At 45.3% G+C, this 14,974-nt stretch overlaps 1 protein-coding gene across 2 annotated transcripts in view; it reads left to right on the top strand.

The window, feature by feature from the left end:
- The window catches only part of LOC128352424 (cullin-9-like), a 121,293-nt gene that overhangs the window by 58,508 nt on the left and 47,811 nt on the right, over positions 1-14,974 (top strand). For both annotated transcript variants that reach the window (XM_053313005.1, XM_053313008.1), the window contains exons 3-7: positions 1,741-1,895; positions 2,648-3,181; positions 8,793-8,931; positions 10,311-10,501; positions 11,269-11,644. In XM_053313005.1, coding sequence (XP_053168980.1) covers positions 1,741-1,895; positions 2,648-3,181; positions 8,793-8,931; positions 10,311-10,501; positions 11,269-11,644 — 1,395 coding nt within the window. The remainder of the gene's footprint in view (positions 1-1,740; positions 1,896-2,647; positions 3,182-8,792; positions 8,932-10,310; positions 10,502-11,268; positions 11,645-14,974) is intronic.

Raw genomic sequence — 14,974 nt, 5'->3', positions numbered from 1 at the left:
GTTTAGTGGGGTGAAAATCCAGGTTGTTAAGCTGGCCCACCATTGTGTTAATGTAGAAATTGAATAGGAGTGGGGCCAGTATGCATCCTTGCTTTACATCCTTCTGGGTTGAGACTAGTCTTGAAAGGTGGCCTTTGTAGTTGCACCTTACCTTAAGTGACGTGTCTGCATGCAGGATGTGAATTAAATATAGCTGACACCGGTCAATGGAGGAGGCTTCCAACTTCTCCCACAGTTTGACATTAGAGATATAATCAAATGCTGCTTTGAGATCAATAAAGGGAGGTTGCATTGCAGGTGGAATATTTCCTGACGAGATGCTGAAGAACTAAGCACCGGTCGATGGTAGAGCAGCCTTCCCTGAAACCAGCTTGTTCCTCTGCAAGAAGATCTTCTTGTTCCAACCAGTTCTTAAATTTCCCATGTAGTTGTCTTGTGTATAGCTTACTGACTGTGTTGAGCAAACTGATGGGTCTGTAGTTGGTAGGGTCATCCTTTCTGCCCTTTTTGAACATGGGGACAATTACTGCTAACCCCCAGTCCTTGGTTAGTATTAAGATTTCTGATGTAAAAATCAAAGTTAATATTCATAACTATATCTGTCCTTTCCAAAACATCCTTCCACAATTAGCACACACAAAGTAAGTGGAGCAATCTGGTTCCATTGATCCTAAAGAAAAGCCCTTGGCATCGTTTCACAATGTTCACCATCAGATAGAGTTTATGGCTCTTGTTCTTGAAGTGTCTTTTTTCTCTTCCCCTTGTCCTCAAAGATTTTTACTTATTTTCAGGAGGTGCTTGGTATCTTCAAAATCTGTGTGTGGATGAGCTCTCTTGGACAACAAAATGTTGTTGTCTTGCTTGTTGCATTTACCCTTTGGACTCTTGGAATAAAGCCAAGCTCACAAGAAGCTGGTACAGATATAATGCTCCTGGAGTGGGCAACAGGATCACATTCTCCCCACCCCCACCCGCCCCAGCACAGTCCTTTTCTTGCTGTCCTTAGCAAAGGCTAGTTGTTACCAGGAGTTGCAAACCAATTTCAAACCCTGGGATCAAATTCTGGTCAGGATAAGAACCTTGCTTAGCATTAAACACAATTAAGACCTGTGCCAACAGAATCATTAAACAAGTCAGTGGAGGAAGAGCAGGGAGAATTTGTGCATGAGAGGGGAAGGACAGAAGGGAGGAAGAGTATGCAATCTCATGGCCTGCTCTTAATTATAATTAAGAGATGGGGAATACCAGGCAAAATGGCCAGCAAGTTATCTTAGAATTCTAGGTATGTCAGCTTCCACTTACAGAAGTAATTTTAGTCCTCACAATTATAAAGATAAGCGACATGAAAGTAACATATTTGAAATTCTCTGTAAACAGAAGACAAATACTAATCTCAACTGTTTCCTTTTAATATTTCATTATTTGGATAGGTTGATAGAAATTTTGGACACATGGGTCTAGAAATGCTGGGTATCTAGAATTAGCTAGAATGTTTATCTTATGACATAGAAATTGTTGATCGTCTACCACATTGATGCAAGGTATATTATAAACAGAAAACATTGCTTAGTTGTGGCTTTCTAGTTCATGGTTCATTATTAATATGTGTGCTGGAGTGGAATAAGGTGTCCGCATTCTGAACAGATGCGTAATAATGAAGAAACATGGCAGTTCTATGATGAACTCTTCTCGCTAGTAAAATGCAAGGGACAGTGCTAAATGTGTCTGTTTTGGTTTCAGGAAGCCGAGCTTATGTTCTCTTGTCCCTGAGCCAGCAGGATGGCATTGAGCAGCATATGGATTTTGACAGTCGTTATACTCTCTTGGAGCTCTTTGCAGAGACGACATCCTCTGAAGAGCACTGTATGTCCTTTGAAGGGATCCATCTTCCTCAGGTACCAGCTGAACTGCTTGACATGGGCATGAGGGTGATAATTAAGGGAGACATCTCTGAGAGGCAAGTGAGATAAGGGTGGAGTAGTCTAAAAACCAATATTATTTGTTTGTTTATTTAAAACATTTATATCCCGCCAGTCCAGTGCACTTCTGCTCGCAACAATAAGATAGACACAGATACAATAAAAGTAATAAAATTAACTATTTTTTTAAAAAAGTCAGATTAAAGACCACAATTATTAGGTTCAAATTAAAACTGAAAATTATAAAAAGCTAAAGAACCTACCAGATATAACAAAATAATAATGGAGCATTAAAAAGCCTCCTTAAAAAGGTGTGTTTTAAGATGTTTTTTAAAAAGAACACTGAGGGAGCATGGCGAAGCTCTTCAGGGAGGGCATTCCAAAGCCGAGGGGCCACAACTGAAAAGGCCCTGTCTCTAGTCCCCACCAACCGGATCTCTGTTAGTGGTGGGGTCATGAGCAGGGCCTGAGATGATGAGCGGACAATTAAGGACAATATTGAGGACAATAGCATTGGCTGAGGTGATCCAGGGACCTGTTTAGTGTGGTGGTAGGTGCCTATGGGTTTGGAGACTGTCACAAACGGGGGTGGGGGACTTGTAATGGGCAGCACACTAATTGGAAATTGAGAAACAGCAGGGAAGGAGCTTTGTTACAACAAAACAGAACTAACTAGGGAGACTGCATTTTTTCTTGTCTGTTGGTCTGATCTTCTATGTTTGTTTCAGATTCCAGGAAAGCTGCTTTTTTCTCTAGTGAAGCGCTACCTATGTGTTACTTCCCTCATGGATAAGCTGAACAGCACTACAGAACTGGGAGGGGAGCGCCAAGACTGTGCAGCCCCGAGTGCAAACTTTGGGGAAAGAAGCCGGGTGCAACGGGAGTTTGATTTCAGCATGGCCATGGCTAACCTCATTTCAGAACTGGTGCGGGTCATGGGCTGGGACCGCAGCCAAGAGAGGGAACTTCTTTCCTTGAGGGACACACAGCCTCGAGTAATTCGGTCTATCTTCCAGCCCAAGGGCCCTACATGTACTGCTGTTCAGGTGCCTATGGTTACTCCAAAGCCTTCACCACGGAAAAAGCAAGGGCAGGGGTTCTTGACTTTGTCAGATTTCTCCAGCCGCAACAGCTATGTAGAGTACGTGCAGGAGAATCTGAAACCAGGGATGACTGTGCGTATGCTGGAAGATTATGAGGAGATCAACGCCGGAGATGAGGGTGAATTTCGCCAGAGCAATAGCGGAATGCCTCCTGTACAGGTATGTGACATGGGGAAAGAAGGAAAGGTGAAACTGAGCAGTGGAAATGATTAGGAGGAGGAGAGATGGAACTTTCACTGTGATTCCTCCTATGCTTCAGGTGTCTTACCTTTTGATCTAATGATTAACTGATATTTGGAGTCCCTGAAGCTGGTTTCCTTGATTTTGAAAGTCCTGAACTAGAATTGGTGAGCCTAATAAATCTGAAAAATGATTTTTTAAAAGAATGTATGCTTCTCCTTCATGGCAAAATTGCCTACAGGCCCAGTAGGTGGTTCCTGCAGGTTGCCTCACCAGACTGATCCTTTGCACATCTTCAGTGTGAATGGTAGGGTTGGAAATAAATTCTCACTGGCTGTGTTACTGAGTCTACTATTTTGTGGTAGGAAATCCTTTAAATGGAGTAGCCCTAGTTGGTGATTTCTCAGAACTATCTAGAGGATCAGTGTGCGCTGAGAATAGCCATAAAACAAAAAAACAAGAGCAGCTGGAGAATGGAAGATTTATTCAGATGCGTTTTGATAAATGAATTTTCTCGGGGAATATTCTCACTGGACTGCTTGGAAGAAAGACTTAGACTGCTTGAATTTTGGAAAGAAGATATCTCTTCCAGGCAGTCCAGTGTGAATATTCCCCGAGAAAGATCATTGTTAAATCTTTCATTCTGCAACTGCTCCTGGTTTTGATTCCTCAATCTCCCCTATCTCGTGTAACATTTCCAGTGGGGAAGATAGCTTGCATTGTGGGGGCAAAACAGATGAAACTGCACCTCTTTCGTAGCTTTTTGCAGCTGCCTGCTTTATAGCAGCAGCAGTGCTCTTACTGGTGGCTGATCTGCTGCAGGTCAGGGAGAACTTCCTGTGCCCTTCATGAGTGGATAGGTAGGGGATGGTCTCTACAATTGTGCTGGACTGTGGAGGGCATTTAAACCTCAGTGGAACTGCAAGTTTGATTCCTCCCCCCGCCTAACAAACAAACAAAAACCCATAAAGGCAGAGGGCCGATTTTACCAATCGGTGGCAACATCCCAGAATAATTTGACAGTTAGCAATTGGCAAGAGGCACCTTTCAAGGTGCTGATTTTCTTATATTTAGCAGCGGGGGAGCAATTATCTCTGTTCAGCCCCAGTGTAGTATCCCGTAAGTGACTGTTTCTGGTGTCCTATCTTGTGTCTCTCTTTGGGACAGGGAGTCCCAAAGATATTGTTCTTTTTCTATGTAAACTGCTCTGAGAACTTTTTTTTGTTGAAAAGTGGTGTATCAGTAGTGATGGCAATGGTGATGTCTCCTAAATTTCATATACCATATTTAGTAGTATTAATCCATTAAGCAGCTGGCCGTTGGGTAGTATTGTGATTCCTCCCACCTCCGTCCTACATGAAATGGTTTGTTTTAAATACTTTTTCAGAGATAAATAAAGTAAAAATCATGTCCCCTTATACTGGCATGCCATATAATAGGGCAATTTTGCAGGGAGGGGATATTTTTTGAGTGATAAAACTAGCTCTAATACTAACCTTGTGGTCTTCACTCCCCTCATCTCCACTCTTATGAAATTGTTCACCCCTTTCTCCAGTTTTTAAAAAGCGGGGCAGGGAATCAAATACAAATATGCATATTAAAATACAATATTGGAGTATAATAATTTTATAACTTATTTGTACAGGTGTACCCCATTATCTGCAGGGGTTCCATTCCCACAGTTTCCCACAAGTAACAAAACTGTGGATAAAGAGGCATTGGGGCAGTGGGAATCAGGGGTTTGGTTCCTGAGAGGGCGGAGGGAGATGGAAAACCAGCAAAAAGTGGCAAAAATAATTCAAATGAAGTGCTGTGTCGTGCCGTGCTCAGCAGGCCTCCATCTGCCCAGCAATGTGCCCCCGCCCCCAAAACCATCAATTCGGTCAATTTTCTGTGAAAAATCACTGAAAAAAATCATTTTTTTCAACAGAAGGGGCACAAAACGGCTCCTTTAAACAAAATGGTGGCTGGAAATTACCTCTGAGGTCACTTCTGGCCACCTAGGAGTCACGGATTTTAACTCTTTCTGTACCTGTGTATGCCAAGGTTGGGTGCCTGTTTTCTGACCCCAGATACATGGAACTGCAAATAGCTGTACTGTATATAGCGAGGTTCATCTATACCAGTGTTTCTCAACCTTTTTGGAGTCAAGGACCGCTACATTCCTCGTGCAGAGTTTCAAGGACCGCTACATTCTTCATGCGCAGTTTCCCAGACCAGCAGTTAGTAAAGGGGTTTCAAGTTTAAGTCTGTCTATCTATCTATCTATCTATCTATCTATCTATCTATCTATCTATCTATCTATCTATCTATCTATTTAACAGACTTCTATACTGCCCAAATCTTGTATCTCTGGGCAGTTTACAATTAAAATAATATAAGCATTAAAATAATAAAATTTGGAATCTTTTGCAAACATGGAATATTAGGGGTTCTCAACCTTGGGTCCCCAGATGTGGGTGGACTTAAACTCCCATAACCCCCAAACACAATGGCATTTGGCCATTATGGCTGGGGATTATAAGAGTTGAAGTCCACCAACATCTGGGGACCCAAGGTTGAGAACCCCTGAATCTAAAAGCCTGGGTGAACAAATATGTCTCCAGTATGTGCGGTGTGGGGGTGCTTGTGATTACTCAATGGAGAGGGGATGTTGGGCCATTAGAAAAATTCAAAAACTATGAAACCAACATACAAGCAAGCTTTTGAATTCCCCAAAACTCTTCATCAGGCTGGATGTCAAGCAAAGCAAAAAGGAGGTGAGGACAGAGAGCTGGGCAAGTTGTCAGTAGAGCCTGAAGTCTACAGTTTAACCCTCGCTTGATGAAGGTGGAGTTTTAGCTGGAGTTGTGTAGTCGCAGGGCCGGATCCAGACCACGTTAGTCAGGACCACCCACTGAAATTAATTTAGTCATCTCTCATTTGTGTCAGTGCTGCTTAGTTATGATCACCTGGCTTGATCTGGATCCTGCTCTTAATTGTGCACTTTGTGAGGCGGACCTAATGAAGCCCGCGCAGCTCCTCCAAAACTTTTTTTAATGGTAAAAGAAAACGTAAAGAAGAGCGGTGGGGACCTGGTGTTAAAGGAAAGGGGGCAATTCTGAGATGGCGGGGGCGCGGGGTATTGTGGTGGATGGCTCGTCTTCCTCGCTGGGGAGACGAGGCACTGTTCAGGGTGGGCGAAGCAATGGTGCATCGGACCGCGCTCGGAAGGTCGCCTGGGTCCAAGAGCTGCCGCCACTGTGCTTGCGCACCAGAGTGTAGCAGGTGTTTCCCCATTTTCTCTTGCAATGCACACTTCTGTGCCCCCTCCCAACTCTCCTGCATGTGCCAATCACACCAGCCTGCCTTTGGGGCCACGCAGCTCACTCCCAATTCCTTGCCGTAGAGCCAGATGACAGAGAGGTTGTTGAGAGCATCAAGTAGGTGGCTTTGGGGTTGCACCACAAATATAGAATACAATGAAAAGATAGCTTTCCCTTTCAGCACTAGATCCCCAGACGTTGAGGCTGGAAAGAGAGAACTTGCATATGTACCCTCTCTGGCATGTGAAAAACAGTGACGTGGCATTCTTCATCTTCCTTCCAGCCTCAAGAATGATAGGAAGATGGAAGTGAGAGAGAGCCATGCCCAGCCTTTAGAACCCAGTCTGGTGTTAAAGTAAACTCAGGACTGAGTTATGGTGCCTCTATTCTGCATCATAGGGGAACGGGAGTTGCCTGGTCATTCAGAAGCAATTTTACTCCCCATAACTAATGAGGGGAGTGTTCCTTAATAAGGCTGCATCATTAAAATGCAAGCATTTTAAAAATTCTGTACCCGTTTTGTAGCATATAGAGGACAGTTATTTGTTGCTCAGTTAGGGCATCATCCTTATATTATTCCATTTTATCACACAAGGCTAAGTGGCTGCTCATATGTAGTTGAGTTCACCCTTTCTTACTAGGGATGTGCCCTGAACCATTCCGGAGGCGGGGTGTGTGTGTTCCCTTAAGGGCATGGGAGGGTGCACTTACCTCTACCGCCGCCTTTCCCCCGCTGGTGCTTCGTTGTATCAAAGCCCCTCAGGGTGGCAGTGTACCTCCTTGCTGCACCGTGGCCATCCTTGGCCGGAAGTACTGGGCGCCCATCGCACGCGCGCACGCTCAACCAGTACTTCCGGCTGAGGACAGCAACGGGGTGGCAGGGAGGTGCGCTGCTGCCCTGAGGGGTTTTGATACAACAGAGCGCTGACGGGGGAAATGCAGCGGGAGGGGTTAGTGCAACCTCCCCCACCCTTAAGGGAACACCCCTGCCGCCTCCGAAAGCCGAACCGGCCCCGGTGGCCGAAATGTTTCAGGCACATCCTTATTTCTTACCCACACTGCTGGGTAAGATTAACCCATAATACAGTGTTCCTTGGAATAAAATCTCTTCAAATGACTGATAAAACTGATTTTCCCATTTGAAATATTTTCAGAGTCTAAAATGAGTAAAATGCTTCTGTGTGTGTGTGTGTGTGTGTGTGTGTGTGTGTGTAGCATTCTGTAATCAGAGGTGATGCTTGTACACTCTGTAATATTTGCTGTCCCTTTCCATGATAGCTGCCAGTCTGTCTTCCACACCATCATACTTGTAGCCATCTCAGCAGCATTCTACCCTCTGATCTGCCATACAAGCCACTGACACAATTTTCATAATGAGTGGTGGGAAATCTCTTTTTCAGATGGAACAAAGGCTGTAAATTCAGCCCGTTTGCTTTAGTTTATGCTAACATAATAAACATGATAAGAAGTTGTAGAATTACAGGTTCCTTGGTTTTCACAAGTTTAAATAATCAGCTTATTACCCTCACCAAGCAGGCTTAAGGTGTGTGCACTGTGTTTGAATCTGCTTCTTTCCTGTATATAAAACCATGGTAAATTAAATCAATCTCAAAGGCAGTGATATATCTTTGTTGCTTACTGCTTGGTATCTGAGCCCCATTGCAGAAGGAGTGGACTGAAATGAATTCTGCCAAATCTATTCTACTGGAGGCATGTGGGCATGTTGGCTGATAATATTTCTATAACCTGGTCTAGGATTTTATTCATTATTGCCATAACTATCCCACTTTCTCTGCAGACTTGCTGCACATCGTCTGTCTGTGCTTCTGCCAGGTTTCTTGTTCCACATTTCAGGCAGAGTATCTTCCTCCTAGTGTTTCCTCTAATTATTTTAATCAGTGAGCAGAATGAGGATGGTTCTGGGCAGCAGTATCAAGGCAGCCGGTCCCAGTGCAGTCCTCACCGCTCTCGTTTTCAGAGGCGAGAGAGTTGCACAACTTCAGCTGGAGGCAGCAGGAGTTGGGGAGAGTAACAACTTTGCCACTGGTGGCAAGGAAGCCGGCAGTGGTGATGGGGAAAAGGTGGCTGTGTGTGTGTGGCGGGGGGGGGATCACAACTTCTCAGCCGGCAGCAGTAGCTGAGTGACTGCTTGAAATAGCTGTGCCGGGCGGGGTGTGTGTGAATTTAGTGCACGGGTATGCAGCCACGCACCTTAGAGGGAACAGTGGCATTTAAGGCTTGGGATGGCTGTTGAGTCTAATCAGGCAATTCTGTTTGTCTTGCAGGTTTTGTGGCAGTCTACAGGCCGCACCTACTGGGTGCATTGGCACATGGTAGAGATTACTGGCTCTGGGGAGCAGCCTGATGAAGAGGCTGCCCAAGAAAAGGTATCCAGTCTAGCAGAGAACCTGAAGCTGCCCACAGGTGAGGATAGGGGCACTGCATGCGTTTATACATATGTATATAACTACAGTTTGTAATTTTGCATGTTTATGGAAGTCACCTTTGCTGCTTGTTTTGCTTGCTTTTCACAGGTGGAATGACATCACTTTTTAGGTATATTTTCCTAAATTAGGTATATACCTAATTGTCCTCGATTGATAATTGGCCTACATTAGTAGCTTTAGGATTGCAGTCTGTGAGGCAGAGAAAGGTAGCATTCTGCAGCATGTACCAGTTTTGTCTGAAGCAGTGTGGTGCGCATAATTGCTAAAAGTGGGATTCTGAACGTATGCGTTTTCACTGTGTGTTTCCAATGGTTTTTCTTCCAATGGTGTATTGGGGTGGGCAAACAGGTGCAGGGAGGAGAGAGAAAAGTGAAGCGGCCTGGGGTAAACATTGAAGCCTTCACACTCCAGGAATATATAGGCTCAGGAATGTCTGTGGTTTCCCTTGACCTGGTTGAAAGATTCATAATTGTCTGCTAATAATTCTTTGGGCTAAGACTAGCTTGTCCTCCCAGCACGGCCACCACATTCTTTGCCCTTTCTTTTTTGCTCTGGCCACAATTATGGTTTTTCATGGTCTAACTGTATAAATATTAGCAGGGGTGACTTCAGAATTGGGTTCCCTCAGCTGTCTCTCAACATGCAATATTTGTCTACCATAAGCCATGAGTTAAGAATCTTCTGGATAGAACAATACAATAATAGAACAGTTATTGCATCCAGTTCCAGCATCTACATAGTACCTTGCGATGATTCCTGCTTACATAGCTGCATAAAATTGAATAGTGATAATGGCTGCTGTGCTTGATTAATCAGTGGCAGAACGAGCCAATAAGTTGATACCCAACTTTCTGCCTAGTCTATGTGAACAGCATATCATCAGTAAAGCTATTCTTCTGGCATACTTCAGCCTGTAGGTGAGGGAATTACATGAGTGAATGTTCCCAAAGGTAAAGAACTCTACAGACTGAAAACTTGCATATCAAAGAGAAAGGTTTCTAGTTTATCTTTCTCTCTGACATACTAGTATTCTATTGGTATAGTTTGTGGGGGTTTTTAATGGGGAGGGAGTAGTCTGATGTGATGCTGACTAGGAATTGTTTCACCATCAGATTTGTGTAGACTGGGCATATACTCTCTTTCTCCTCTCTCTTTTCTTCTGCTTCACACAGCAACATCTATTATTGTCCGCTCTTCCATCACAGTACCTTGTACCCTGCCCATAGAACAATATTGGATGGTGACAGAGCAAGTAGCTGCCATGCCACACGGGTAGTTCATGAATTGTGCTTGAATTACTGTGAACAGCAGGAGGGGCTAGAAAGGTTTTCTTCTGCCTTCTTTCTTTGTATGCAGTTACCCAGACATTCTACTGCAAACCACTTGGGGGATTGTACTCTTTGCCATACCTGCCAGATCAGAGGAGTGAGAACTCTGGAACCCTGAGCCGGGCCGAATGGTGGGAGCTTCTCTTCTTCATTAAGAAGCTAGAGCTGCATGAACAGCAGGAAGTTGTTCACTACATCCAGCAGAACCATGAAGAGCAGGCAAGTGGAATGAGCAGGCATGAGATGAAAAGAACAGAGGGGGAAACAGTAACTTTCCTGGAAGGGGAAAAGGTAGAATGAAAGGTTTTGATGATGAAGGAAATAGAAATACAACAGTTTTGGCTTGCTGTACCCAAGGTATGATCTAGCAGCCAGAATCTGCATGTTCCCTCTCCCTTTCCCTACCATTTATTTTATTTAAAAATATTTCTTTATTACCACTCATTCAGAACTTCTCTGTGACTTACAAAAGTTAAATAATCTAGTGAAATCATTCATAAAATAATACAGTACTACATGAATTGAAGTCAAATCAATCAACAATTATGCCACAGCAGTGAAAAACCCAACAAGAGAATCCAGGAGATAGGTCATGGCAGAGGTCACTCAACAGTTGTCAAAAGTGCCTCTGAAAAAGGAAAGTTTGCACACTTCTTCAGAGGTCCACCAAAGAAGAACTCCCTTCTCTTAAGTAAGAGAGTTCCAAAATATTGTGGCTACTTGCTCCTGGTAAAGTCTAATCCAACTTCCCATGAGATGGAGTCTGTAGTAGGAGCTCATGAGAAAATCTCCAGTATTGTGGGAGAGGGCTCATATGTGAGATGTTTGCTGAGAAAATCCTGAGCCACTTAGACAGCTGGGTCCCTTGGATGGCAGAAACTTTCTCTGCGTCCCTTGGTTTTTTTAAGGCAGTAGCTGGACTTTGGAAGTAAATAGCTACAGAGGTATCTGTATTGTACTCTAAACTGTCTCTCTTGTGTGTTAAGCTGTCAGAGTTGGATGAGGAGGGCCTGATCCAGTTGTCTGTGTCAGTCGAGTTGGCTCAGAAAGTGCTGCAGCTCTTGAACAAGCAGTGCCAGGGCTGCACCCGGAGCGACCTGCAGAGTTCCCACGTCTCTCTCAAGTATTCTTTCAACAAAGGAGGGACAGAACAGAATGGCCAAAATGTGGACTTGGCCCCTGTGGACTCTAGCAGCCTTTCTGAAGCTGTGGCTCCCACAAAGCCAAAGAAGGAGTCACACTCTGCTGAAGTGCCTTCTCCAGCTCCAGCAACAGTAGAGAAAACTGACACACAGCTGATTAATGAGCTCCTCAAAGTGGAAGGGCTTTCCTTCCCAGACACACTGGATGAGAAGGCCAAAGGTGAGTGCCAGGCAGTATTCCCATCCCTTGCTTCCCAACAGGTGATATTCAGAGGCATACCGAATACCAGGATAGCCATCTTGACTGATAGCCATTGACAGATTTGTCCTCCATGTATTTGTTTAACCCCTTTTAAAAGTCAGCTAGGCTACTGGCCATCATTCCATCTTCTGGTAGCAAATTACATAGATTGGTTATAGGGCAAATATTTATATTCCACTTTTCAACAGAAGTTCCCAAAGTGGTTTACATAAATATAAATTAAATTAAATTAAATGATCTGGATCGTGATCCGTTGAGCCCATAAGTAAATGGGTTCTGCGCCTGCGCAGGCACCTCTTGGGCCGACTAGGTAGCTCCTCGCGACGCCTAACTGCCCTTTTGCACGTGCTCCTGCACGCTAATTATATTGAGCGGTTGGGCATCTTCCGTTAGTTTCTGTTTGACCGCCACAGCATTCAGACCTCGTTTGTGCTCCTCGGTAGACAGAAATTACTGTGAGTTAGAGTTGCTTAGGCATTATTTGGATTGATTACCTACAGAAATTTGACTTTGGACTGTTTTTTGGACTTGTAAACTTCTTTACGGACAAACTCAGATGACAGATTGGACAGATTCTTTGTATCGGACAGGACTGTTAACGGGAAACGAGTAAGAAAATGGAAACAAAAACAACCTTTAAGCGCTGTGTGAAGTGCCGGGCTAAATTACCCTCCACTGACCACCATGATGCCTGCTTGTTGTGTCTCGGAGAGGAGCACAACACAGCGGCTTGTAAAATATGCTGTGCCTTCTCGAAACAAACGAGAACAAACCGAGCATTGCACCTTAGAGCTGCTCTTTATGAGGACGCGCCGCACCCGCCCACCCCTCACCCTGAAGTACCATCGACATCGGCATCGACGCCGACATTGGGGGCGGAAAATCACGGAGCTGTCTTGACACAGTCTAAAACCATGTTGTCGGATGCAGCTTTTAAGAGACCATTGGAAGTCTCTTCGAAGGAACAAAAGCGCCGAGAGAAGAGGCTTTGCCAGGAGAAGGACGTCGAAGGTGCTACTGAAAAGACTAAAAGAACTGGACATAAACACAAGACTCCATCGCCTTCATTGGTGCAGGGATCAGAGAGTAAATGGAATTTGGAACCTCGCACATTGAGCCCGGTCTCGGCATCGATGGGGACGGAAGGCACTCGAGACCCGTCAACACCGAAGCCCTCGACATCGAGAGTAAAGCGCACAAGGGATTCTTTGATATTGAAGCCCTATTCGACATCGAAAGCACGGAGTGCTCAGGACGAGTCGGCATCGAAGCCCTCATCAGTATCGGGGGGAAATTCTCAGATTCCTCAACGCTGCTCAGTTTCACTAGCACGTACTCCCCAACAATCTCCATCTACTCCACGTCAGTTGGATAGCCAGTGCTCAGATCAGAGCGCGTCTTCTGCACTCAGGAGCTTGATGGAGTCTGGACCTAACACCCCTGCAGAATCTACTTTTCAGGGATTCATGAGCACGGGTTTAGATAGGGAAGAGGAGGAAGAAGAAGAGGGAGAACCTTGTCTCCCGCCTCCAAAGACTCCATCTCTTTCCCCAAGGGTTGGGGCTGAGAACTTGCTCCAGTCACCCCTGGCTGTAGTATCACCATTGGCTGGTGTTGCAGATGGCAGTATACGCCACCCCGCTATACAACCAGCGCACACGTGTGGATTCATGCACACTCTGCCACACGATTATGCAGAATACCTGAGATGGAAGGCGCAACGGCCAGATCCACAGCAACAACCCCATGTGGAGGGGCAAGTTGTGGCTGCTACACCTGCTGAAGTGAGTACCTTAACAAGGCACCTCCAGGAGAGGCGCTCCCAGAGGTCAAGGGACCACACTGCTACCTCCAACACCAAGACCTTGCAGGAAAAACCTAGTGGGAAGAGGAAGATAAAAAGTACTCCACCACCAAGCCCATCATCCAGAGAATCATCTCCTGCGTCGACACGACAGGACTTTGGATCGGAGGAATCCGACTCGGATCAGGCCAGTCGGCAGGCAGAACTCCCATCTGAGGTTCCACCACGCCTTTCAAGATCCCCGACCGAAGAACTTAAGGCGTATCATTCGTTAATTAGAGAAATGGCAGAAGCCTTGGGTTTAAACTTACAGCTGCCTGAGACAGAGTCCACTGATCCGGTTTATAATATGATGTTTCACTCTAAAGCATCACACCCTGTCTCCTTGCCTATGATACCTGCTATAGCAAAGGCAGCAAAGTCAGCATGGGATTCAGTACAGTCAGCAAATCCTACTTCAAAGCGCATTGAAAACCTGTATAGGCTCTGTGATGGAGAGGATACTTACCTACTACAGCATCCGGATCCGAATTCCATTGTGGTTGATTGCGCGTCTACATGGAAGGGCGGCTGCAGGCACACAACTCCTGCGGACAAGGAGGGCAGGAAGATTGATGTGTTAGGTCGTAGGCTGTATGCTGCGTCAAGCCTAGCTATTAGAATTGCAAATTATGCAGCATGCATGGCTAGGTACACTCACCTCCTATGGGACAATTTGCTGCAGGATTCAACCTCGATGTCCCCTGAAGAGCTGCAAGTTAAGCTCCATGAGGTATACGAAAGAACAACTTCAGTGACTAAACAACAGCTTAGTACATTTAAGCATTTAGCCGAGACGGAGTCAAGGGCCATGGTGACCGCAGTCACCATGCACCGCTATGCCTGGCTACGTGCAACTTCTCTGCAGCCGGACATGAAGGACCGTGTTGAAAATCTTGCTTTTGATGGAAAGGGACTTTTTCATGAGAGCGCAGACACCACTATGGAGATGTTGAAGAAGTCGAAGTTTACGGCAAAGACTTTCATGGTGTCTGCCTCAACGTCTGGATCCCGTACATACAATTATAATAGACAAAAGCCATATCATTACCAAGATAGGGGTGATTTCAGAAGACAGAACAAGCCCTACCAGCGTTCAAGGGGCTTCAGGAGCAACAACAGCAACAATAAGATCAAGAACCAAAGCAATCGCAACAGCAAGGAGGGGGCAAAACAGTCTTTTTGATTGCTCTGCCAGCCCACTGCCTTTAAGGTCAATTGCCAGGACCACTGCCATCGGCCCTGTAGTTGTCAGCTCAACCATCAGACTGGCAAGCCATGCTATAGCATGGCACAACATAACATCGGACCAGTGGGTTCTGAGAATAGTGGAGACAGGGTATGCAATCAAGTTCACAACCCTGCCTCCGTTCTCCGGCCTGCGTTTCACGAAGTCAACACCGGTGTTGGAGGAGGAGATAAAGGTGTTGTTGGAGAAAAGGGCA

This window comes from Hemicordylus capensis, chromosome 1, assembly GCF_027244095.1.
Source record: "Hemicordylus capensis ecotype Gifberg chromosome 1, rHemCap1.1.pri, whole genome shotgun sequence".
In the NCBI taxonomy this organism is placed as follows: domain Eukaryota; kingdom Metazoa; phylum Chordata; class Lepidosauria; order Squamata; family Cordylidae; genus Hemicordylus; species Hemicordylus capensis.
This window is presented reverse-complemented; position numbering and strand designations above follow the sequence as displayed.